This window comes from Phaenicophaeus curvirostris, chromosome 2 (genome assembly GCF_032191515.1).
Source record: "Phaenicophaeus curvirostris isolate KB17595 chromosome 2, BPBGC_Pcur_1.0, whole genome shotgun sequence".
Classification (NCBI taxonomy): Eukaryota; Metazoa; Chordata; class Aves; order Cuculiformes; family Cuculidae; genus Phaenicophaeus; species Phaenicophaeus curvirostris.
This window is the reverse complement of record NC_091393.1, coordinates 121,314,945-121,341,625: the sequence shown is the minus strand read 5'-3', so window position 1 is coordinate 121,341,625 and position 26,681 is coordinate 121,314,945. Positions and strand designations below refer to the sequence as shown.

General features: G+C 43.0%; 1 protein-coding gene across 1 annotated transcript in view; it reads left to right on the top strand.

Moving 5' to 3' along the window:
* The window catches only part of HS1BP3 (HCLS1 binding protein 3), a 48,367-nt gene that overhangs the window by 5,500 nt on the left and 16,186 nt on the right, over nucleotides 1-26,681 (top strand). The window contains exons 3-4 of the mRNA XM_069850712.1: nucleotides 5,897-6,104; nucleotides 7,294-7,516. Coding sequence (XP_069706813.1) covers nucleotides 5,897-6,104; nucleotides 7,294-7,516 — 431 coding nt within the window. The remainder of the gene's footprint in view (nucleotides 1-5,896; nucleotides 6,105-7,293; nucleotides 7,517-26,681) is intronic.

The following is a 26,681-nucleotide window of genomic DNA, read 5'->3' as shown; positions in this document are numbered from 1 at the left end:
CTTGCAGTAGGTTAGTTTGGACCTATTAGTTTTGGTCTGTTAGTCTTTACATGGTTTTTAAAATCCCTAGTTAGAGAGTTTTACAAGGAAGTTTCCATAGAAAACATTTTTGGTTTGTCTTTTTCATGATACCTGCAAAGTAAAGGTTTGAAAACATAGCACATGAGATTAATTTCCCCTGTTTTAAGTCATCTATAACGTGTGCATGCCCACTTGAGCTCTCGCACCTGGGACTGTCTATTGAGTTGATGGAAAAAGGTGTATTAGGGTACATTCCATGTGATCTGCTTTAGCTGTTCGCTGAACTACGCCCAAGAAGTATGTTTCTCTGTTGACTGTAAAGGGATGCACTCTGTTGCATGCTGTGAACATCTGCTCTTTTCAGATGTTTCGGGGATAACCATAATGTCAGAGTGATGTGAGTGCATGGTGCCTGGTAGACCATTAGCCCGAGTATAAGTCACGCTCCATAGAAGATAGTGGATAAATGGATATTCACAGTGTCTGATTTGCAGATAGTCACATCTATCAGTGTTGTCAAGAGTTACCTGGTGAGCAGATCTCATGCATTTATTGCACTCCTTGTGCTATATTTACATTTATGGTAAAAGCAGCAACACTGGCACAAGTCTGGTCTGTTCTGTTCTGCTGCCTTGTCCCTGACTGCTTGTTCTTGCTCCCGCAGTGCTTCCTTCTGTGTGCCAGTGTCACGGGGCTATTCTGTAACCTCAGCTGAGGAACTGGTCCTGGCTAAAAATGGGTGTTTGGGGTATTGTGATTTAGTTATTTAGGGCAGATAAGAGAATGCAGCTCTGTGCAAGAAAGAACCCGACTAAACCTGAGGCGTTAAACTGGACGATTGTCATCTAACATTTTGCTTCGCTTAAGAATCAGTAGATAAAATCAGCTTGTCTATTAAGAGGAGAAACAGACTTCCTCCTGTGGCCCCCCTGCTTGTTGAGACTGTCCATTCCCATGCCTGCTCTCTCCAGGAGGATTTTTAGCCCTTAGTTGCTCCTCTTAAATGAAATGAGCCTTTCTGATTTCTTCTCTGGTCAGGCCTCTTGACATTTCATTCTTCATGAAGAAGAAAATTGGCGTAGTCTGACAGGAATAACATTCACCTCATCGGATACATTTCTTTTAGCTGACTAAGTCGGATATTTTATATACTTCGGTGTCTCAGAGTAATTTAAATCTGTGAGCTGGGAGGTTGAAGGATGGATGCCTTGCATGGATTTGTTGCGATGAGTCCTTTCTGGATATATTACTGGAAGGAACAGAGGGATTTACCTGTCCTAACTTAACTCTTTGTATCTTGGGTATTTTAATCTGAGTCTGTCTATGCTTTTATGGTCAATGAGGAGAAGAAGAATGAGATGACTTGTCCTCTGGAAATGCCTCTCTTCTTTGTCTGTAAAGGGAAAGGATTCTGCATTTTAGACAATTGGGGTCGGGAGCTTCACCTCCAAGCACAAATGTTTTAGACTCACTTGAATCGCACACAATTCACCGTACAGACCATCATCAGTGTCCTGGGATTCTCCACTTAGCCTTCAGGAGGTTGAGGGTCTCCCATAGGTCCTGTGTGATATTTCGTTGCCCCACAAAAGCCATCTCAGATGGCAGGAGGTCATGGAATCCTAGAACAGCTTGGGCTGGAAGGGACCTTAAAGATCACCCATTTCCAACCCCTGCCTTCAGATGCCTACCTACCTTTAGGCAGAACAATCTTCTCTCTATGATTAGACATCTGCATTTGCTGCAGATTTCTAAGCTCCCATCCCAGTCAGTGCAATACTGTTGAGAAGAACATAGCTGAGTGTCTGTGGTGTGGGGAAACCCACTTTGCATAGCGTACATGACTGGTACCGTTTAAGAAACCCCAAGTCATCCTAGGCTGGGTAGGGCTGGCAGATGTGACACAGGATGCAAAAACGTGGGCACGGTCCTGGAGCAGAGTGAGGTGAGACGCAGCGCGCCATCCAAGGTACCACTAGCTGCCTATGTTCAGGTGAACTGAGTTTCAGTTACATCTGACCAAAACGTAGTGACTCTCACTGTCAGGAGAGCTGAGACACCTCCTGCATTTTGGGCAGTTGTCTTAACCTGGAGGTAAATCCCAACCCCGTGGCTGCCAGGTGAGGGGAATTGCACCCATAGTGCTGAATGTCTCTTGAGTTCACCTGGATGTCTGAGTCTCCTGGATGTTGTTCCAGCACAAAAACCCTGAAACCCTTCTCCAGAGAGTTTGCAAGTGAAGTAAGAGGACCGAGTGGCTGGGGAATAGCAGAGAAGAATGAGGTGACATTGGGCAGTGGGGCTAACATAAACAGGAGGGGCTGTGCCTGTTCTGCCTTCCCAAGGGTGGCAGCAGGATGGGAGAGGCAACTTTTTTTTTACTGTTGTTGAAATTATCAAATTTGAGATGTTGGAGGAAAGAGCCAACTTCAGGGCTGAGATGACAGGTAGGTTAAAGACGGATGGATGAGGCAGGATTTTCAGTAGCTCTGATTACATTAATCCAGTTTGGGCCACCTCAGGAGCGAGGTTTGTGTTTTGAGACCCTTTGTGTTTCTTATCCTTCCTCTCTTTCTCTCCCTGGTATGTCAGCTAAACCGATTTTCCCTGTCTAGATGTTTTACTGCCTGCCTCCAGTTGAAGTGGCAGCTCTGCACACTCTCATGCCCTAGGTGGCAGCAGCAAAACTGTTTTTCTGTGCATTGGGCTGTGAGCAACTGCCAGCAGCGATGAGATTGAGCAGGTTTTGTTGTCCAGATAGCTCCTCTGTATCCTCTGGTAGGCAAGACAAAGACATCCTCTAAGCCAGCTGTGATCTCTGGGCTGCAATTCAGATCGCACTGGATCGAGATGCGTTAAGGGCCTGTGACTGAAACCAGATGAAGCAAAAATGAGATTTCAGATCTGACCTGTGGAGTTACTACCCTTTACTGTGGGTCTGAACAATCTCGAGTTCCCTATTCCCCAGCCTTAATGGGACTGTGCAAAATCAGTATCATGGCATTTCTAAGTGAAACGCTTGTGAAGCATTAACAGAAGAATAAATTAACTTCTGTGATGACTTTCAGATCTAAAATCTTAGAAACTGGAAGGATTTTTAAACTAAAAAAAAAAATGGCATTTTTATAATAGGGGAAATGAGTTGTAGAACCTTGAGATTATATTTGGTAATTGAAGGAAAACTCAGCTGTATTTCTTTCAAAGGTCAGAATACTCTTGCCCTGTTGGAAGAGTGAAATTGGTTTTATCTTTGATGCTGCATCGGAGGCATTGCTGCAAAGGTGATATTTAATTATTGCCTGTAGATCTGTCATTTTCTGTGAGAAGAAGAAAAGGCTTTGTTTATCTTAAATGCATTTCTTCTAGCCACGCCTTACCTATTTTAGCAATTAACTTCTTTCTCCCCAGCCTTATTAAAAATCCACCCAGCCTACAATGCCTTCTCTTTCTATCTGTGCCCAGTTTAATTGCTGCTTTTTTACAAGTTACTTTTATTAGTCAAGTTCATTCATTTACAAAGCTGAACAAATAGCTACTGATGTTTGACACGCACTGCACATTTTTGGAAGGAATTTACTATAGAACTGTCTTCCTTTCATAAAATGAGGGCGTGTAAATGCGTGGGTGTGTTTTCATCTATGTTTTCATCGTTGCCTGTTTGCATATGTTGCCCTTCTTTCTGTGGGCCCCAAGATCTGTGTGTCGGAGTTGCTATTTCCTGGCTATACAGGTGTGTTGTGGTGATAAATTCCTTCACATTATAACCTCTGTGATGTGAGAGTGGAAAAAAATATCCCTGCTCAGTGTAGCAATAGGTTCAGGAGCCATTAAGAATTCATGTTGATTAAAAAGAAATATTAGAGTGCTTGCTCTTCTGCTGGGCAAAACAGGTGGGGAGAACAGCATGTGGTCGAGTAATTAAAATCCACCATAATGCATACCCACGAGGTCACCAAGCAAGATTAATTCTGGTAACAGCTTAAGCTGGGAATCTACAAGTGAAAATGTGGTTTGTGCTCTCTACAAAAAGGGATGCTTTTGATTCCGGAATCCAAAGCTGGTGGTCGTATAAAGGACAATGTTGCTGTACCTTCATTTTGTGATGGTTTTAAGAAGTGGACTTTTTACAAAGAATGTCAGAGTAGCCATAAGTATTTCATGTAATAGTGCAAAATTGAGAGTGCTCTTCATTCGTGTGCGTGGGCTGGCCAAAGGGCTTGAGTTAGCTCTGTCCGAGAGCTCCATTTCATTGAAATCCTTGCAATGAATATAAAGCATATGAAGACAAGCTTGAGGTCAGAAATGGGACATTAAAAGGAGCCTAAGGAAAGGAGGCATTAAATCCCATTAATACTGAGCAAGATCAAATTCTCCTGCTCACATCTGAGAGTCCCAGGTTCGTATCCTGCAGGCATTCTGGTATGTGTACTTTCATGCATGAGGTTCTCCTCAAGAAGGGGGCAAGGCACATGCGTGAGATTTGAGGGATTAGCAGCAAACTTCAGGCTCTCACTTTGAACTCCCCAGTGGTTTTCTTAACCTTCTAGCTGTATTTGATCTTATTCCACTTATTTGTTCCTGATGCAAAAAATATTCAAAAGCATCCCTGTCTTTCTTTCAGTTTGATGTTGGATGTTAATTGTTATAGGCAAATAGGGTCTTGACCTGGCAAATATGCACATGGTTTGCCGTATTTGCATGATTGACTCTTTTGAAGTGAAGTAGATTGAGCCTTTGATATTGCGACTTGACAGAACGCCTTGAAGTGCGCGCACTCAGGCTGACTTACAGGTGGTGGGGGTTTCACTCTGCAGTGTTCGTGGAGTTCACTTAGAGGCATGGAGGGGGAGAGGATAATCGTGAGATCAAGACCTAGAGGAATTACAGGGAACAGAAGAAATATATTTGAATATTAATCAAATTGGGCTTTAATAGGAATGATAAAAATGTCTTTTAGAGCAGCATTTATCTTTAATCCTGACTTTTAGGGCTATGGGATCATAGGCTGTTGGATTCAGCCAGTCCTTTACTGCATTTCCAGCACCAAATCCAAGGTAGGGATGGATGAAGAGGAGCCAGTGGCAGCCAGGGTTTGAAGCAAAGGGAGAGCAGACGAAAAGCTGCATTTGCATTGCCTTACTGTGGTCCAGCCTTGATGTGATGCAAATGAGGAAACGTTTGGACTGAAGGTTTAATATCTTGCCTGTGTGGTAGGTTATTCCAGCAGAGGGCATCCCCACACTGTTGGAAATGAGCTCTCGTGGAGTGCTGCAGTGTTTTGGGAAGCGTATTAGTATGCTTTGGATATAGCGTTATCACGCTTTGTATGCTGTGTCGCCTGCTACGGTTGGTGTTGTTCAAAGCCCACACAGATTCACAAAGGCTCAATTAGCGATAGGATGCGAGGGCGTGCATTTATTTTAGGTTCAATGGTGTAATTAGACATAAATTGAGATTTATGAATAATTTACACAGTTTGATAGGGGAGGAATGAAAATTAAGTGGGGAAAGAAAAAAAGTTTGTATGTCTCAGTTCAATGTACTTTCTACATATTTTAAAGCTGTTTTGACATAGTCTTCTTGATTGGCTGCTGTTTGTAATGCCTTGTCAGACAAACGGATGCTGGGTGGCTGGCAGTGAACTTCAATTCCATTAGGGAGTGGATTTTAGTAACGGAATTAAAAGGCCAGCAACAAAGCTTGGGGATTCACTGTGCAGATAGCAGGCTTTTACTAGCCTACCTGTAAAGCTCCTTGGTAATACATGTTTTTCCACATCAGTATCTAGGGTTGATGTTTTACCACACAAACTTCTCCTTTGCTCCTCATGTCTCCTCCGTAAAGAAATTTACCTGGGCAGTGTGTTTCATTTCAGGTGTCCAAGAAGTACAGTGAGATAGAAGAGCTCTACCAGAAACTGGCAGCACGATATCCACAGGCTTCCCTTCCGCTCTTGCCTAGAAAAGTTCTGTTCGTGGGGGAATCCGACATCTGTGAACGAAGAGCTATGTTCAATGATATCATGAAATTCATCTCAAAAAATGAGGACCTAGCAACGAGTCCTGAGTTACTGGAATTTTTAGGTAATGAAAAGATGTGTGTCCCCTTTCCCATGAATGTGCTTGATAAAAGCACGATTAAGTTTTTCACTCAGGTAGTCAGAAACGAGAGGATGCCAGAATAAAGACTGTTGCTGAAAATACTATCTTGTGCATCTCAGGGGTGTTTAGGGAGACATATGGTAAAGCACAGATGACTGTGGGGATAAGGTAAGCAGCATTCTAACATCCACTGCCTACCCTGACCAGCACTTTCTTGCCTATAATGGAAGGGGAGCGTAAGACCACTTGCTCGGTGTAGACATCCACACTTAGTCCATGAAGTCTGCCCTGGGTGATTTGGCAGATGCAGGCCTGAAAAGCTGGGTAAGATGAGTCTCCCACACCGTGTTACTTTAACAGTTAAAAGAATGAAAGCATGAATTTTATCCATCATGGTTCTCACTAGCCTATTTTTAGCGAGTGCCATTATTTTAAATTGCTTTCCTAAACATCCAGTGACTCCACAGCAAGGAATAGTTCTGTGCTCCTTCTCCTGGGCTTTGCATGTAACAAATGTGGTGAGAACACTTAGTCAAAGCACATGTTGCAGTTTGCTGAATTTGCTTAGTTGGACGGATCTTGCATACTGAAAGGAATTAGAATTTCAGGCTTCATTTCTTAGTGTAAATCGAAGAGCTGCTGTGGAAACTTTTTTGTGCTGTCTAGTGCTATAATTTTAGCACAAATGAATTCAATTAGTAATGAAAAGTGGACTTTATCTCAATTAGCTATGTGAAAGTTAGCTACCTACATATAAGCAGAGTATTTACAACCTCTTTGTAGCCAGTGGAGAGAAATATGGACTTCAGAGGGAAACCCCTTCTCAGACAAATCTATTTGGATGGAATGAAACACCACATGGAAATTCTATTGTTTCTGTTGTATATAGAGAACTTAAATAAGCAGATTAAACATGTGCTGCTATGTCTGAGATAAAGTTAATTTCCTGTGTCTTTCTCTACTGAACTACCTTAAATCAGTAAACAGATCAGACACGTAATGACATAGCAGTGGATAGAAAGGACAGTCAGAAATATTGAAGGAGTTTCACAAAAGCTGATGGTGTCCTTCATTTCCCCTCAAAAAACATCAGGAACAGGTGCAAGGTATTAAATAAAATGTAGTTGTTATTCTGTGTTCTCAATTTTGCATCTGCTATGGTATTTTGCAGGAACAAAATCTACTAGCGCCATTGACTTCAAGGTTAAAAACATTCCTGACGACAAGGAGAAAGAAGATGAAGAAAATGAGGCATTGGATTTTTTCAAAGAGGAGAAGACACCTGACTTAATCTCACAGTTTTCATCAGTGGAAAATGCCAAAAAGGGGGAGAAAAAAGAAGAGGAAGAGGAGGAGGAAGAGGAAGAAGATTTAGACCCTCTTGGTATAATCAGGTATGGCTGGTAGTGCCTTTGTTATTTAGTTTTTAGCTCATTTTTCTAAACCAATAAGACTTTTCTCTGTCACTGTCCCCTCCTCCCAACATTTTATAGCATCAATGACTTCAGCTGAATTTCACAGAGGAGAAGAGGCCTCTGCGGCTCATGAAGGAGGTGCCTCAGTAGAGGGAAGAGACTTTGTAGTAACTCTTGAGTGCATTCCTCGGGAAATCCAAGTGACACTAGAAATGTAAAGCAACCAGGGTCCATTGGTTTGGCTGCTCTGGGCTACACTGCTGTTTACAGTGTCTAGAACTGCTTCTGACCTCCCTTGTGTCTACAGAGAGGTAAAGTTGCAGTAGTGTAAAGGCCAAAAGAGCCAACATTTCAATCATTATGTTCACAAATAAGTTTTTCTTGCTTGCTTGCTTGTCTGAAGGCGTCACGTGCTGAATGCTGCTCAGGCATAAACAATAACAGCTTGAGAAACAGTAATTGAATCAATGCTTGCTGATGTTGGTATCTGGGTTTGCTTACCTGTCCTGTGATTTTCAGACAGTTCTTTTCTTCACTTGAAGATGGAATTTGTTATTTAATTCCCAAAACATTTCTAACTACTGAAGCCTGGAAGCAATTTAATTTCTCAGTGGCTGGGATCAGGACTAATGACTACTTTTTGTTAGAGTGTCTCAGGGTTTAGATGCCTAAGTAGAAAAGCTTTGTCTCTTCTTGATCTTCAGTAAGCACCGACTGACTCAAATGAATATTTTCAGCCACCCACAGTCACTGGCCACTATGACACGTTCTTTGTCTTGGACCCAGACAGTGCTTTCAAAGTGTTTCTTCATAGCAATAGGCAGTAATAGATACTAACAAGCCAGATCCCTCTCTTGGTGTTTCCCAGTTACCTTGAATCGTTTCCAAGGGTATCATTCACTCCAGGCTCTAAGCCGGAGTCTCCCACACTAAGCCAGGTCAACTACAACAATTAATACTGGAAGCACTGTTTAGACTTTGCTCCTGCTATTGTAATCATATGTAATTGTTGATGTCCACATACCGCCTTTTTTACTTGAAGTATTTAATCCTTTACCATATCACCAGAAAACTTAAAATATTAATCTTTTGACAAAGCACGTGGTTAATTACTCAGCGCCAAAATTATTCTTTTGTTGAAGGAGAGTATTAAGAAAGTTAAATAACTATTTACAGTGAAAAGTTAGATAAAACAGTACTTAGTCCTTAGTTGGTCCTTAGTTGGTGAGTTTACAAAAGAAGCTGTCCTTTTTTGGATAGGAAAATGATCTATTGGGTCAGCAAATGCGATGTTGCATTTTCCAACTTACAACAAGTATAAGCGGTAAAGAACTTGCTGTGCCAAAGCAAGCAAGAAGTTTGCGTTCCTGCTCTGCACAGTTTGACATAGCATTTGAAAGTCTTGGTTATTTTAGTCTTTTAATGCAATGAAGGATGACAGGATCTGGTATTTAATCCTCATTTAGTTTATTGGTTCCATTCCTTTTGAGAACAGAATTCTTACTGAATCAGTATAACTTCATTTATGTAAGAAGTATGTTCTTTCCAGGTACGGAGGTGAAGCATGAGATGTTATGCAGTGAGATGTTTTTCAGTCAGAAGCAATGGTTAGTTCTATAAAATATTTCTCCATAAGTATTTATTATTATTATGTTTATGAATCTCATATGTACAGTGTTGAGGCAGAAACATGAAAGTGGAAATGAGAATCCTGGTTTTACATTGTCTCTGTTCTCCTGTAACTTAACCTGCTTCCATGGTAGATATTTTCAATTCGCATCCGTGGAGATCAGATTGGACACAAGCATCATATCCCAGCTTTATGTATCAAGTAATGGGTGTCTAGAGGCCAAAGGCAGAAGCCTGGCTGACAGCGGGTGGGCATTTCTTGGGTGACTATTTCAGGATATCTGCTATGCCCATTAAAATGTTACATGCTCACATGTTTTGAAGAGGGAGCTTGCAGCTTTAGTGCTTCAGGTATGCTTGAAGTTTCTTTGGGATGGGGGTGAATAAAAAAGGAGGTGATGCAGACTGGATAAATATGTTTAGTAGTAAACTGCTCCTTAATGCATAATAAATTCAGGTTAAATATATATATATATGTATTCATGACCATTTACCTTGTGAAAGACCTTTGAAAAGATGTAAAATCAGCACTGAAACAAGCCAGTCCATTCCAAGCAGTATCAGTGGCCAGGGTGTTTTGAGCAGCAGAGCTCTGACCTAAATTGTATCATGTGTTTGGCATAATCTTAGAGTTTTTTTCCTTTCTGGATGAGGATGAAACTGCTCCAGTAGCCCAGGCCTCCATATGTTGTCAGCGCGCTTCATTTGGTAACTACCTTTCTTCCTGGGCCAGAACGCTGTGGCTTGGATTTGGCTCAGCACTGTTGCTGTGCTGCTGAACCACCAGCTATCCAGTCAAATGGACTGGCCTTAGGGGTAAAATGCTACACTAGGGTCTGTTTTTTTTTCTGGTTGTGTATTGCTGGTGATCATCCAGGTGGAAGCTCATAACGATCTGGTTCCTTCTGCCTGGAGGAGACATCCCAGTTGTGCTGATTCTCTTCCTCGCATTCAAGGCTGCGTCTGAGTGGCTCTTTCGTGTCTGGTGAGTGATTCGCTCACCAATTCTGCTCTTCAGTTTTTGTGGCTATAATTATGGTCCACAAACCTTGTAGCTCCCTGCTTTAAGATTCTCATACCCCAGAGCTTTCTTTCTATGTTAGCGGGGTGATCTTGGGCTCTGTCTGGGATTCTTAACAACAGAAAGACTGTTTTTTTTCTTGTCCAAATTGTAAACATTTCAAAATCCACAATGCATATTTCTGATGAAGTTTTCAGCTTTTAAGACCCCGCTGCCTTCTTTTATTATGCCTGGGCCTAATTCTTCCTAGAATGAGATGCTCAAAATTAGGCTACGTTTGTGGGACGCATGACTGAAATTCATTTGAAATATGTTTCTGAAATGTGTGTGTTGTCTCCTCTTTTCCTACTGCCCTAGTTTTAAGTATTGCCATTCCTGGGTATTGTCACCAGTTACGCTGCTAGTTTTCCTGGACATTTGTAGAAATCTTCTCAGCTTCGGACAGAAAATACAGGTCTTGTAGGAACAAGCACTCCTAGTACTGAGCAAGATGGTCCTTTGACACCAGCTGTGCAGCAAAAAATGGATATAGTGTACTTACTTTTGTAGCAGTGGCACATTTCTAGCTCTATTTCATTTTTCTTGGCAGTGTGAGTGCCTCGTAAATCTTGTAAGACTTGTAAATCACAGGGCTCTCATTTTTTTCAAGTTTTAAGCCATGATCTTTAGAATATCCCTTCGATAAAATGTTTTAATTCCTCCATAAGTGGGAAATCAGATACATATTTTGCTACACATTGTCAGGGCAATATTAAGTACATTGACTTATCTTTGACTCTGTTGTTCTTCTTAAAGTGAGCACAAGACCACTCTTAATCACTCTTCTCTAAATCTATCTGTCTCAGCGTTTGCATAAACATATTTAAGTGCTCAGTAGGCTACTGTGGCGCTTTGACGTTACCTGGGGTTTCAGAGGTTCAGTGTCTTTTAGCAGTGCTGTCTTTTAAAGGATTTTCCTGGTAAATTGGAAAATATTACTTCTGGCTAGTCACATTTGCAGGGGTTTCTCCAATGGGAATGCCTTCAGGAGTGAAGGTTGTTGGGGTTGTTCAGCCTGGAGAAGAGAAGGCTTCATGGAGGCCTTATAGCAACCCTCCAGTATCTGAAGGGGCTACAAGAAATCTGGGGAGGGACTTTGTACAAGGGCATGGAGTGATAGGATGAGGGGGGAATGGCTTTAAATTGGAAGGAGGAAGATTTAGACTAGACATTAGGAAGAAATTCTTCACTGTGAGGGTGATGACGGCACAGGTTGCCCAGAGAAGCTGTGGATACCTTGTTCCTGGAAGTGTCCAAGAGCAGTTTGTTGGATGGGGCTTTGAGCAGCTTAGTCCAGCAGGAGGCGTCCCTGCCAATGGCATGGGGGTGGGACTGGATGACCTTTAAGGTCCTTTCCAACCTAAACTATTCTGTGGTTCTGTGACTCTATGAAAGAAACAAGAATACTGGATCCAAAAGAGGCTAATTCTGTGAAGGGAAAGGCGTGGAAGACAGCCAGAAGATGGAGGAGCTCTTCACCCGCAGATGCGGTACTCTGAATGATGCTGCTGGACATTCTGCAGTGGGAAAAGGTGTCATTTGCTAGTGGTTTGAGAACAAGATTTGCGTGGTGTGAAAAGAGGTGTATGAAGCAGGAATCCTGAGCATCACCAGTGCTTGTCCATTCAGCCACACCGGGGTGTGTTGGCTGAGTGGGCAGTACCTGGCTGTGTCTGTATCGTGACATTCCCCTGTCCTTTAGATTACATTGGCTACATCCAGAATGCCCACTGGAGATAGTTGCTGACCTGTGCTGCCTCCTGCTTTAGGAGAAGGCAAGTTGTCCCAAGCCAGGGGAGCGCCAGTGACTGTCCTAACAGTGGAATTGTTGAACTGAGCTCCTGTGCTCAGGCCCAGGGTATAAAAGAGCTGGTAAAACATAAGAGTATGGCTGTGAGCTGCTCTGCACACAGGGATTAGCTTTCCACCTGCTGCTGTGTTTGCTCCCAGTCTGCCCCAAGGGCTTCTTCGGGTTTTGCTTTCTGGAGGGAATTCAGGCAACTGAACTGGGTTGGGATTTTTTTTACCTGATCCAAGCAGGATCAAGTTAGGCATTTCTAGCTCTGAATTTTATAACAGTTGAAAAAACGCATCACAGTAACTGAATTGGGTTTTATCCTCTTCCTCTGTGGATGAACTATGCAGTTTTATTGTTCGTAGGTTAAAACCAAGAGCTTTATCATCTCTTTCTTCTCACTTCGTAGTTTAAAAAACTTAATTAGTACTCACATTCAGTTTACTCCAATAAACCTGAGATGGCAGCCGATTAAAATGACTCAGAACCAGCTCCTCTGAAGAAAGCATCAACAGTTCTGCTAAAGGAGCATGACTGCTTCATGGGTTAAAGTGTGCAGCAGCCCTGCGCTTGCATTTCTCCAGCTGCAATTAACTTGAGAGGTAATATTCACTCACCAGCTTGGGAGAACCCACCTTTTCCTGTCCTTTTCTTTCCTGCCTCCATCAGCTTTCCACAGCCCTTGCAGGAGCCTCTGCTCCACACACAGTTCCCTCCCTTTCATCCTTCTTCCTTTACCTCCCTAAATCTTCCAGTGACAGCACATCCTCCCTCAGCCCTAGCTTTTTCCTGGCAAACTGCGTAGAGCCCAGAGCTGGGTATTCCCTAGGCAAGAGCTCTTATGTCTCCTCATGAGTCCTAGAGAGTTTGTTTCCATCCCTACCTTTTTGTTGTTCAGCGGATTGCCCCTTGTGACATCTCCCCATACAAATTTGTGCCTTCCCAGAGCAATAAAGGCACGTGGCTGTGTGGAAGCTTTGTGTTTCTTGTGTTTAAACGCAGATGCAGCGAACTCCTGACAATAGTTAGGAAGGGGTGGGGTGGGTGAGAGATGACCTTTTGGGGGCCTTCAGCCAAAGTATTTTAAAAGCTCTGTAGCTAGTTGCTGCTGGGGTCAAGCTCAACCACCCCTGGTGCTAGAAGATTGCCATTTCTGGGTTATTTTGGGAAGGAGATTATTAAAGGACTTGGGGCTTTTTCTAGCTGCAGATTAAATGGACAATGGATTTGAGCAAGAGGTTGGCAGGAAAGGAGCAGCCAGGCAGCCAGCCCTGGCCTTGCCAGAGCCCCACAGAGTCAGACAGGCTGCAGGAGGTGGTGGGTTGATGCACAAGCCAGCAGTTGTTTCTGTATTTTGTCCTGCACCTTCATGTCTCCAGCCCTTGAATGGCAGCCAGGCTAGAGTTTGAGTCCAGAGCTGTTCATCCCAGTGTTCCTTTTCCTTTCCTTTTCTTCCATGTTATGGCAGAATAGCCTACGATCACCTCAGCCTTTTGTCTTTGGGGGAGAAATGAGTGGCAACTTTGGGTTCTTGGATTATGCTTCCTCTGCAAGAAATCTTACACTGCTGAGAGTGGCTGACAGAAGCAGAAATTGGCTTAAGGGGAGTCTTGCATTTAGCATCTTTCTAAGAGGTTTTATTGATGGAGTGCCCAGAGCTGTAATTGGTGAGGGCAGTGTGCTTGCTGGTGGATTTCCACCTCTGAGGAAGAGAATTTCTGCAGGCTTGAGCTGTATCGTGGCACAGCTGCTGTTTGCTGGACAGACAGTCTGGAGCAAACTTGTCAAAATGTGTGTTCAGCTGCTGTGCCTTCTGGTCCGTGGTTGGCAGGGTTGTACTCCTGCTGCTTCTCAGGATGCCCCCTCAGGCATCCTCCTACTGCTCAGCCGCTCACAAACTCACAACTGCCTTTTGGTCCAGCCAGGTACGTGCGTGGCTTCCCCTCTGAATCCAGAGGGATTCATCCAGAGCAGACACTTCTCTGTCTGTCCCGACCAGCTGATAGAGAGCGTGAAGGTGACAAAATATCAAAGAAGTGAGAAGAGATAGGTTATTTTTTAATGAAATTCAGTTAGTTAAAACAATGAACAAGAAAGAAAGAGAGCGCCTTGTTTTCCTAGCAGTGTGTGTATCCATGTTCACAGCTGTGAAGCCTTCAGAGCTTTAAACAGGCAGATCTTTATTTTCTGTCAGTTGTTGAATCACAAGCTTAGGTTGCAAGGCATGCTCTACTGTCGCTTTGCCAAGTGACACAAGCATTTGTCGCTATTCCAGTCCAGCTGCTGTCAGATTGGGCACTTGCAAAATCCCAGTAAACAACCCCACAGGTCTTCTACTGAAACATTTCTGATAGCTGAAATTTTTCTGAAAACCAAGGACAGCCTGATACAGTGCACTTCCCCATCAAAGAGAGGAAAAAGAAGAGAAGGCAGCAAAAAGTCTGCATTACCCACGCAGTTAAAGCATAAGCCTCACTCACTTTTCATGAATTGTCTGTTCTCAACCCTTTTGGGGGGCAACCTTATAGCCCCTCCGTGGAAGTGTTTTAACTGAGTGGCTAAGGAGTAAGCAGGATAGCATGGATTGTGGGAATTCTGTCCCCTCAGTTTGTCTGTCCTGAACTTTTTTTTATGTTTATAGATGCTCTGTGAGTGTTGTTTTCTTATGCAGCGGGCTTTCCTTTCTCTTCTGCTTCCATTTCCATCTCCTGAGCACAGCTTCCCATGTTTCTTTAATGCAAATCTTGCTGTCCTCCCACAGATGAAAAGTTGAGGGTATGCTTGAAAGAAAACCATGGAAAATGAAACCATGTTTGGCTATTGAATCTCACAGAATCACCCATACTGATTTTGTGTTGTCTTCTGAGTGGAAGAAACATGTTTTCTTGGAATATATTTTCCTTGGGAGAACCACACCGAGGTCTGTGTGGCTCCGAGTGATGGAACTGAGAACCTTTTCTAGCTGTACTTTCCATCCAGGTGAATCGAGCTGGACATGTGGAGGACTCAGCCCTCTGTGGTAGTGCTAACCTAAGTGAGTGCACTCAGGAAAACTGAGTGGGGTTTGTACTCTTGCGCTTGAAGGTAGCATACAGAATCATAGAATCACCAGCTTGGAAAAGACCCATCAGATCATTGAGTCCAAATATTCCTATTATATGTTACATCCATAAGCATTCCTTCAGGACAGCACGTTTAACAGGGGATTGCAAAAACCCTCCTGCTATGACCGCTTGTGACAGACAGAAAGTATTGTACCTTGGGATCAGAGCTGGGATGCTCAGATGGTCGGGGATGTTTGGAGAGGAGGGGATACATAACTTGCAGATCTAAAATTTTCTGTTCTGTGTTCTCTTTTATTCTGGAAGTTGTCATTTCTCTGACCTAAGGAAAACTTGCAAGCGTCCTCCCTCGTGCCAGCGTTGTCCTTGTCTGCATTCGTATTTCCTGGTCTGGTGTTGGATTTTTGGTTCCATAAGATTATGCAGTCGTTATTTCTCCAGGTTTTATCTTGCATGTTGAAGCAATTTCCTTGGTTAAACTTCAGTGGAGAGTTTCTGTCGTGGCTGGCTTGAGCAATTCCATTACATACAGTACAGCTGCAACATGAGGTTCCTTTGGGAAGGAGTTCAAGTAATTATTTTAATATGCTTCATTTTCTTTCTGATTAGAATACTGAATATACTTTAATGGGTTTTATAAATAGTAAAATTGTGTTTATACCATCATCCTAAACCCAAAGGACTGCAAATAACCCTGTGGTCTGTGTAGTGTTACAGCTGTGCACGCCATCCGGCCGTGTTTTCAAGCAGAACACAAATGTAACTACACCTGGGGTAAAATGCAGCAAGGGCTTAACAGTTTAGCGCGACGCTTCATTGCAGCATCAGGCAGTAAGGGAAGAACGTGTAATTCAAATGGAATTGCAGGGGGAATTGCATCAATGTAAATGTAAATACCCAGCTCGGAATTTGCCCAGCTTGCTGAAGTAGAAATGTCTAATTTTAAGAAAGATGTCACGTTTTTTTTTAATGGACCTGGTTCATTGTTTCTAATGCATTAAAGCAGTCAAACTTACCACACACTTTTCTGTATACAGAAGAATTGTACAGCCAAGTAATGTCAGGGAACTGGAATGAAATACCATTGCCACTAGCTGGCATCAGCTTTCAAATAATTCCCTTAGTCCTCTGAGTGAACTCTCAGCTTTTGATTTTCCCATCCTGTTTAACAGCAGTGTGCAGTCATTTGTAGCAGTGCAGAACTAAACAGCCATGAAGGCGTGCAGAAGGTGCCGCGAGCCATTCTGCAGATGCACTAAGCAGCTCCTTACTTAACTGAGGCAGGTTTTGTAGGAGGCAGGAGATCCATTAGGAGGGATATAGGATAAATTTACAACCAGACAGAATCAAAAGTGTATTTTATTTTTACTTCTGCTTTGAAGAGGATGGAACATGTTTAAATCTGCCCAATTACATCATGTTTTGTTTCACAGACTTCACAATAATAGGATGACTCAAGTCCTTAATTAGAATAAAAAAGCATTACCTCATCGATTAGCCTGCTCCTTTCACCAAGGCACGGGAAATCTTTAATCAACAGATGCAGGGAACTGCTTGCAGATGAGACAGACTGCTAATGAGGGATGGATTCAGAGCTGCCCAGTTGCTTTTCTGTTCACCAAATATGTCAGAACTGTTTGCTCTAGAAGAAGCTGCCTGTGGGGTAAATGCATGCTCGGTTTAAATCACGATGGGAGACTTGCTTTGCCTTTCATCTGATGCTGTCAAGTTCCTAATTCAGCAGACTTAATAAAACCATTGTTCCCTTTTCCCCATGGATCTGCTACAGAAGTTTCTGTCTTACTTTCAAAGGATCAAAGAAGTGGCTCTTGGAAAACCATTTTCGGAAATGAGCTGTAAAACTTTGCCAAGAATGCATGAATTATCCATTGTAACTATGAGCTGGTACTAATTAATACACCTGAGGATCACATCTCTCACCACTGCCCCTTGCAGCAGTTGGCTGGATCAGGAATCATCTGCAGGGCCAGCAAACGGAGGAATGTCCTTAAGGACAGACACACATCTGGGACTCGACAGCTCTTCATTCTGCATTTCAGTTTCTCAGGTCACATCACAGTACTTAAAAGTTATATCTTTCCATTTTCCCTTTGGCAAAAGGAATCAAACTGATTTTACAGGTCTGCCTGGGGAAAAGTTTCTCTTTGCACAGAAATTCGGCATTCAGATTGTGATTAATGACAATTGTCATTGAAGAGAAAAAAATGCTTTCTATTACCTTCCATAAATTTTGGATAAGACTCGAAACCTTTCCTTCCATATTGCCTGAGATGCCCAATTATGTGCAGATCATAAGGAGGGGAAGATTTATCACCACAGGGAAATACACACAAGTGGGAGGTGATTTGACTGTGGCTAAACTAGTAAATGGAAGCAGGCTGGAATTGTAGTCTTGCTCTGTGCCAAGTAGGATGAAGTAGCTCCTGTCCAACAGCTAAATCCCTTTGCTCCTCAGAGCAAGCCGGGCACATCCAAACCAGAAAGGCCCCTGAGCTTGCGCTCATCCCTAAACTGTGTCCCAAACATCATTTAGGGAAGCAGTAATTAGCCTGGGCCGAATTTGTGCCAGGGAGTGTTAAAAACTGTCAAGACAAATACTGTGTGCTGTTCTCTCAGCCCAAGACCTGACAGTTAATTTGCTAGTGTAGATATGACTTTTCATTGTCAACAGGACAGCCTGAAGAAGGTGCACATTTAGAAGTCAGGATTTGTGCCATTGAGGATCTGCAATGAGTCTTTTCATGATGCAGGTGGTGCTGAGTGTGTCTGACACTTCAGGATGCTCTATCAGCATAAAACACCAAGGGCATTTTGCAGCAAGGTGTAGGTGGCTGCTGTGGCTCCTGGAACTCCTGGTGAGAGTGGGCACAGCTCAGGAACTAGCCCAAGACTGGATGGGTGCAGCTACCCTGCTCTGAAGTATTACAGAGTTCAGCCATCTGAGTGTGTCAGTTGGCTAGGAGAAGGTCTTGACTTGGGTTTTTGCTGGTGTAGGCTCTTTCCTGAGCTCACCTCTCTGAACCGTGATCTTCTGTAATAACCGCTACATATTTGGCACGATGCACAAACTGGTCAGAGTGGCTTGGATGGAAGATTTCCAAGCTTCGCTGTGCCTTGCTTTATTACTTTCTTTTGTCTGTAATAGCATCCGAGGCGTTCTTGAAGGCATCATTAAACACAAAACACAGTGTCATACCCTCAAAACCACCTTACAACATTATCTAAACCCATTTGCTAAAGACGTCTCATTTTTCATCTGTGTGATGGGTTATCTGCCAGCACAGGCTGTTGCTGTGTGTAACAGTTTTGTCCTGGAAACTTGTTCCCGAGTCATCCGTCTTTCTCATCTTGGCTATGAGTGACAGAGCTGTGGCCCCAGCTGTTCCTTTAATATGAAATAAAGCAAATGCATTCTTAAGAGGCTCCCGAGGGCTAACCCTCACCTCCTCCCTCAGGGGCTGTTACAGCAAACCCTGACCTCTTTGGAGCTGTTTTTATTTGTTCAGTGGTGCTGCCAAGAGACAAGGGCAGTGCCACACAATGCAGGATATTCAAATGGGAAGGAGAAGCATGTGGTCCAGAGCTGCTGGCCAGCATCTCAGGGTTTCAGTTCTTAATTTCAAAGACATCCTTTTTAGGCTGCAGACAGCTCACCTCTGGTTTTCAAGACCACATTTCCTTCCTGATCTGTAAAATAAGAGTGCTGGCATGCTCTGTCATGTAGAGGTGCAAAGAGAGTGAATTCCAAAGGCTGTGAGGTGTTTAGGGGCTATCCAAACATTAAGACTGTTGGCCATAAGCATTGTTTTAGTTGGCCTTGGAGGTGGCAGGAGATGTGACACAGCCTGTTGAATCCCTTACTCTTATGGAGGAACTTGCTTGGTCTGCCAGTTGTTTGCTAGCTCTTGGCAGCACAGCACCATTGCTTGCAGAATGTGAGCCGTTGTGTTGCTGTTGTGTGCTACAAGACGTTCTTTCCTTCAACATTGCCACAGCCACTGTAACACCAGGAGCTAGAAGCATAAAACATCGTGCAGTTATTTGTAATTGCTACTCCCCTGCTGTCATCAGCATGATTTCATCACTTTTCCACTAGTTCCTCCCGCTGACACAAACCAGTGATATAATTTCTGCTCCTCCTGTGTATTTTGTGTAATGAAAGATCCCCCTTTTCCCAAACCTCAGCTAATTTCTCACATCTCTCCAACTTAGACGGCTGAATTTCACCAGATTCTCCACTGATGTAAAATGATGTAACTTTAATACACTGAATCCACGTAGGATTTGTGAGTCAGCAGACTGGCCCAAAGGATCAAGTTACTTGCCCAAGCTCACCCTGTGAATCAACAGCAGCTAACCCTGAAAAGGGCTCTCCTTGGGCTAATAGAGCACGACACATTTGCTGCTTTTTGCATCTACAGGGGCCCGATGCCTTATGTTGTCTGGGATTTGAGAATCTGAGATGGTTACCAGCACTTCTACCTACAGTCTCTGTTCCCTGATCCATTTTCCACACCATGTCCCTTGCAACACATTAATCTTCAGCATTCCAAATCCAGCCAGCCCCAGGGGGGGCAGCTGCCAGTAGCACATCGTTAGGTCGCTAAGTAGGAGCAAGGTCTGCAGTGAATCAGTTGGGTGGATCTGCAGGCTCGTGTCGCTTGTGTCGAGTCATAATTCTCTGGGGATGTGAGATGCTGGTTGGAGGCCTCACTGAGATCATCCATCTGCTGTCTCTGAAGAGTGCTTTGGGAATAGCAAGTGTCGCTCTGGGTGAGCTGAGCTCTGAGAGGTTTTTTTTTTTCCCAATAGGACGAGAATTATTTCAGTTATGATTTTAGAATATCATCACAGCTGTTAAATAACACCAGTGCTGAGCTGGATCTCACGCATGAGCTAGAACACTTGTAGGACTACTTATTTCTTCTTCTTTTAGTCATGTGCTAGTGGATTGCTTGCATTTATCGAATTTCTGCAATTCAGCACCTGACCTCGCTGTGCTCCGTGTTGGGCTCCCAGTGCTTCCCCAGCTGAACCCGTCCCTTCAGCCTGACAACCAGCTGCTGTGTGCACTGAACTCAGTGTTCAGCCCCTGGAATCACTCGTGTTGCAAAAGCTCATGCACTGAGAAGTCAGGCGAGTTAGCGATAAAAGCGTAAGTAGAAATCCAATTAAAAAAAAACATGAAACTATGTCAGCTATTTTTCTGCTTGCAGCAGAAAGAAGCCCCTCGCAGCTGCCACTGCAGGACTCAGTGCCTTGCTTATGAGGGAGAGTTTTGTGTCTCTGGTGCTCCCTGGTCTTACTATTCCTACATTCATGACCTACAGCAATGTCTGCAACATCAGAAGTGGAATTGCTTCATGCAGTACATACATCTGTGGCCTGGGGAATATTTCACTCAGAGCAATTTTAACTTACCTCTTTACACAAAAAACAACACAGGAAACCTCTAGGCGGGAAAGCTGCATTTTCTTTTTGTGGAAGAGATTTTGATCTTGTGATCAGCACAGAACATGAGGCTGTGTCTGCAACAGCATTAGCATTTAGCTCTGACAATGTCTCTCTGTGTCCTTTGCTGTTTTATTTCCTGTGGAGCCGTCTCCGTGGTGTGGTGAGAGGTTTACTTTACCCACGGTGCAGCCAAGAGAAAAAAGTGACCTCTGTGAACAGCAAGATGTGGGAGAGGGAAGACAGTGTGGAACCAGGCTCAGACCCATCTTCCCTCCTCAAGCTGTAGGATGGAGCAGTTGAGATCCTGCAGTTTTGAGTCAGTCTGCATCTGAGTGCAAATCCTGCTTGCCTGCTGCTGGAATCTGCTCACTGCCTTGGTAACCAGCCCTCCTCTGGCTTTTCATAAGCTCTTTAGATGTGGTATGACAGGTTTGTCAGGCAAAATTTTAGGCTGGAACATCACTTGTAGTTTGCTAAAGTTGTTCTGTAGGTTGGGGTGGGATTGTGGAGGTACCAGGCGAAAAAAAGAAGGGTACCTTTCAGAGCCTCTGGGATGAGAAAGACCCACTGCAAACATCTTCTCTTGATATATTATCTATTTGAGGCTTTTCTCTTCAACAGGCAGATAAAAACTAGACTTGTGCCTGCAGTCAGTGTTCTTGGACCTGCTCTACTTTTGGATGCAACGAGGGGGGAGCTAATGTGAGGCAGCAGCACAGGGGAAATCGTCTCCTCCTGAGGAACATAACTCGAGGCCGGGAGGTTGTCAGGCGTAAGTGACAGGAGATGCTGCTGAATGCGATTGCGTCCTGTTTGTGAGGAAGTAAAGATGAAGTAACACAAAATGAAACCTTTGCAACGTAGATGTGTGACAGTCAGGCTGTCTGTCCCTGGGAGGAGGCACCAAACTGTTGCAGATCCTGCTGATTTGACTTTACCAAGGCCTGTAGTGACAGAACGAGGGTTTTAAACTGAAAGAGGGTAGGTTTAAATTGAATATAAGGAAGAAATTATTTACAATGAGGGTAGTGAGACACTGGAACTTATTTTCCTGAGAAATTGTGGATACTCCATCATTGAAAGTATTCAGGGTCAGGCTGGATTGGGCTTTGAGCAACCTGATCTAGTGAAAGATGTCCCTGCCCATGGCAGGGGGGTTGGACTGGGTGCTCTTCAAAGATCCCTTCCAACCCATCCCATTCTGTGAATCTGTGGTTCTGTGGTTTACAGGTTTGAGTGTCGAACACTTCTGGAAATCAGGCATCAGCTATCAATGCTTTTCCAGAAATTATTCAAACACGTCTCACAAGAAGCTATAATAGTGCTGTGTTCCTATGTATATTTGGTTTTTTTTACCATTTCAGTGTTGAAGAAACGAATCACTTCTCCAAAACGGTTGCTGTTTACTTGCTTAAGAATTCTAACCCCGACGTTGGATACTTTCGCTGCTATCGATTCCCTGTTTGTGAGGCCTTATTTTTGTGCTTGCTCCTGAATCTATTGAGCATTTGGCAGATAATATGCTTGCTAGCTAGTTTTTTCGCTCCTTGTTTGTTTCTGCTTGGTTGACTCTGATTGCGAAGCTGCTCAGGACATTTTGTGAAGAATGTCTCATAAAGGGACAATGTTGTCAGGTTGATTTCATTGCAGTTGTCATATTTATGTTCTTGTCACACATTTTATTGCTGAGTTACACAGCATGTAGACATCACTTTGCAGGCACGCAACATAGTACTTGCTCAAGATATTACTGTCTTTGGAGTTACAGACCTGTAACAATTATTAATTAGTGCAAGGGAATCGATTTTTTTCTTGGAATGTAATTTTTACAGGGTCAAAACATAAAGCAAAGGCCTATTCCTGAAAGTAACTCGATCTTGAATAGTGACCTTAAAAGAAGTAGATGAAGGAATAACATGTGGCAGAGCTTATTAAGCTGAGACTGTTAATCCTATTTTTTTTCCCAGTAAAGCTTCCTTTCTTCAGAGAGATTTTATGTTTTAAGTTTTAACCTGAATTTTACCTTTTATTGAAAACTGACTGTTAAGCAGCCTTGTATAAGTTGGTCAGCAGTTATAGCTGGTTATGGATTGTGATCAGCTTCAACCTCTTCCCTTTCTCCTCCTTTGCTAACGTGCCTACTGTTATCTCTGCTTAATTTCATCCTTTCTTTTTCCATATCCTCCCTTCTGCATTTTTCCTACTCTCCTACTGCAGCTTCTGTTTCTCCTTCAGTTACAGCTTGTGATCTTTTTCAAAAGCATCATTCGACCTACAATAGTAATCTCCAGAGTTAAAGCACAAGAAGAGTCCAGAGTAGAGGTCTGGAGGGTAAGAGGTACATGATGCGGATGGGGAGTTAAAGTGAGCTGAAGATGAGGAGGAGGACCAATTGTCAGTCTGGAGAATAAGGCAAGACTGCAGATCCTTGAGGTGGAGCAAGAAAGTGCTGATACTGGCCAGAAATCTGTGGAAATAGATTGAGGAGGAATGAAAAGGGAAAATAGGGTGATACTAGGCAGAAATTGCAAGGACAAAGCACAGGGAAAATAGAAAGTGCTCTAGAAGATGGAAGCAGAGCGAAAAATCAATGTTTATCTCCTCTAATCAATTTGACATCAAGTCCTACAAACATACAAGTAGAGAAAAAGAATTAGGGGCATAATAAAAGCTGGTAATACACCAAGCCCTGATGCTGCCGTCATCATGCTTGCCTCATAGCTCTTTTACTAATTCGTAGGCTGAACAGCAGGACATGAGAGTCTCTCCTCCCCATCTCATGGAGAAGAACCAAAAAGAGGCTCTTCCGGTTTTATCTCTCCTAGTGTGAGGTGTCTGAGCGCTTAACCTAATGCAGAGACAGCTCAGGCTCTCTCTCTACCAAGGAGCAGATACCTGCAATGCTGCAGTGAAATCCCTGCCCACAGGAGCTGGAAGAGAGGAACTTCTGTTGTCCTGGTCCTGCTGTGGAAGAAAATGGTGGGAAGTCTCAGGGCTGCTGTGTCAGTCCTTGGATGAGAAACAATTACTAACCAAGCCTGTAGGCTCGTATGATTCTGGCAAGACCTTAATAATGAATGCTCTTTTCTAACTGATTATATCTGATTATCTGTCTGTCCTTAACTTTGACAGGTATCAAGGCTGTGCTCACCAGCCCATGCTTCTTTGTGTTGTACTTTTCTAACTTTTCTAATAGCTGAAATATATTTACTTTTAGCCCTCTGTAACTTCCAAGAAGTTCTGAAGTGTGTTGAGAGCTTACATGCAGGGTGCAGAAAGATGCCTGGCCATGTTTTTCCAAAACACATTGCTATGTGTTATCTGGGATTGCATATTTGAAAACGTGCATCATTATAAGGATAAGAACTATTTCCCTGTTGTGAAAAACTCTGAAAGTACCATTCTGCTGCTTTGCAGGTGAAACCCAAAATATAAGTGAGTATTTTTGGCTTTTGCACATTATTATGGCATCTTTATTATTCCAGTCTTGTTCTGGACCAGCGTCCTTACTGTGGTTTAGTTCAGTTATGAATATATTTTGCAACTTGCCTTTTGTTGTCCTTGACTTGTTTCAGCAAGTCTCACATCCTGGTTTAGCCTAGAAAACTCAGATGAAAATGATAATGAAGGAAATGAAGCTGGTGAAGGGGCTGGAGAACAATTCTTCTGAGGAGTGACTGAGGAAACTGTGGTTGTTTAGCCTAGAGAAAAGGAGGCTGAGAGGAGACCTTATCACTGTCTACAGCTGCCTGAAAGGAGGTTGTAGCAAGGTGGGTTTGGTCTCTTCTCCCAAGTGACAGGATTAGAGGAAATGGCCTCAAGTTGCACCAGGGGGTGTTCAGATTAGACATCAGGAAAAATTTCTTCACCAAAAGGGTTCTCAGGTACTGGCAGAGGCTGCCCAGGGAGGTGGTGGAGTCCCCATCCCTGCTGGGGTTTAAAAGACGGGTAGAAGAAGCGCTCTGGGATCTGGTTTAGTAGTGGACAGGTATGGTTGGACTCAATGATCTCAAAGACCTTTTCCAACCTAGCGATTCTATTATTCTGGGATTCTCTGATAAACAATTTTCCTTTATGTTAATTTTCTTTCTTTGCAGTGTGCTGGGTAACCCTTGTTCCCTTGCTGGGCATATGTGCTTTATTATTTAGGTGAAAACCTTTGAGGAGATGTTTCTGTATTGTGATTATTGCTAATGAGCTGCATACCAAACAGAAGTTGCCCATCAATGTTCTTGTCATCTGTTTTCAAATAATATTGTTAAAGGATCTAATCAGAAAGCTTAAGGACAGATTATAAATATGGCTTGGCTTCTTTTATGAAGAACAGGGAGCTCTGTGTGCTGAGCCCTTCAGAAAAATCTCTCTGCAAATGCAGGTCTCTAAATGAGAGCTGAACTCATGAAAATCTGTTCCTTCAGGCTTCCTTTCCATCTGTTGCTCTGGTGGAACAATAGTCAGAGCTGGCCTGATCTAGGGGCTGCAGCAAAGGAAATTTTGCCTGCAGTTGAATGCCGTTCTGCCAAATGATTTTTAATAGAGGATTTATTCCATCTATAATGCATTATCTTATTTTGGGATGTGTCAGGGCCATTTAAAACACTGTAAGCTACTGTGGTGTCCACAAGAAAAAGATTACTGTGTGAGGTAAAATATCCCTGCGGCCAGCTCTTGTCACAGTTGCTCAATGCTCAGCAGTCAGGCTGTGTTGAGCTGATGGGCTTAGAATTCCTATTCAGCATCCTTTGCCCAGAGCGGATGAGAATGACCCCTTTTGTCTTGTCTGTTATTATCGGGCGGCTTTGGAAAATGAGCTCTGTTGAATGAAAAGAAAGCAGCAGATGACATTTTGTTTTCTGCATGAACTAGTGTATAGATTCTTTTGTTTTGTTCAGAAATGGTTTTGAAGATGTGCTAATATTGCTGCTATTTTAGCAGAGGTTCTTTTGTCCAAGCTTGAACCTAGTTGTGTAGGAGTTGGGGGGTCTATTTATCTTAGTGAGCTCTTTCCTTGTAAAATCCCCTGGATACCTAAAATAGTGACATGTATATAAAATATTCATATGTAAATGCAAATAGTGATATGAATTGTTAGTTCGGATCTTACTGAGATGTATAAGGGTTTGGATTTCTTTATTTATACCTTTATATAGTGTCTTAAAAGTGCTGAAAGAGCCTTGCAGTTCATGAACTGTTCATAGTGTCCCTGCCCATGGCAGGGGGAGGTGGAACTGGATGATCGTTAAGGTCCCTTCCAACCCAAACCATTCTATTATTGTATGTATGATTGTATATTCTGAATAAGTCTTTTTTTATATATTTTACCGTAACATTCCTTTCCTGGAGCATAATCTTATTTCTATAAAAAAGAGATGATCATATTTTTGGAATAATAAACCCTGAATTTTTTTTGTGTGCTGAGATTATACTTTGAATAATTGCCCTCACTGTTTTAACCCAGAAGTGAGCGTGGGTTTTAGGGGCTCCTGTCTGCACATTACAAAATATACCTCTCCCACATACAGGTCTGGAAGTCTGACTTTGGAATGTCTTAAGTTATTCCCGTGGCTGTTTTCCACAGTTCACCACAAAGCTTTCCTGCATGACTGACATGTCAGTGGGAGGTGGAGGCTGCCAAACAAGTGACCTACATTGTGTCGGTAAACAATAACATGAGAATTGTGCTCACAGGAAGGGCTAGATTTGAAAGTGAGTCTCTTCTGCATGCAGGGTTTTGTTGACATTTTCGTGGGTGATTTCAGAATCGGTTGGGAGCCAGGAACCTCGATAAGATTTCCACGTGTGCCAACTGCCTGACTAGGTGGAGTCATACGTACGCTCATTTTGATCATCCAGTTTTGGTCCATGTCACTTAAGAGGACGGTCTCTATCTACAGTCACTTATGAAGCAGTTTGGCTCCTTTTGGACTCAGAGCAGAAGACAGTAGCGTTATCTGAGTCGTTCTCACAGTGCTTTGTGAACAGAAATCAGTGAGCTCAATTGGGTAAATAGGTTTAGCTGAATGAAGCATACGTCATCGTTAGGGCTGGTTCGGTTTAGTTAAGATTTTTAATATTCACTAGAGTCATATTCCAGAGTTCACTTTTTTCAGCCTCAAAGAAATA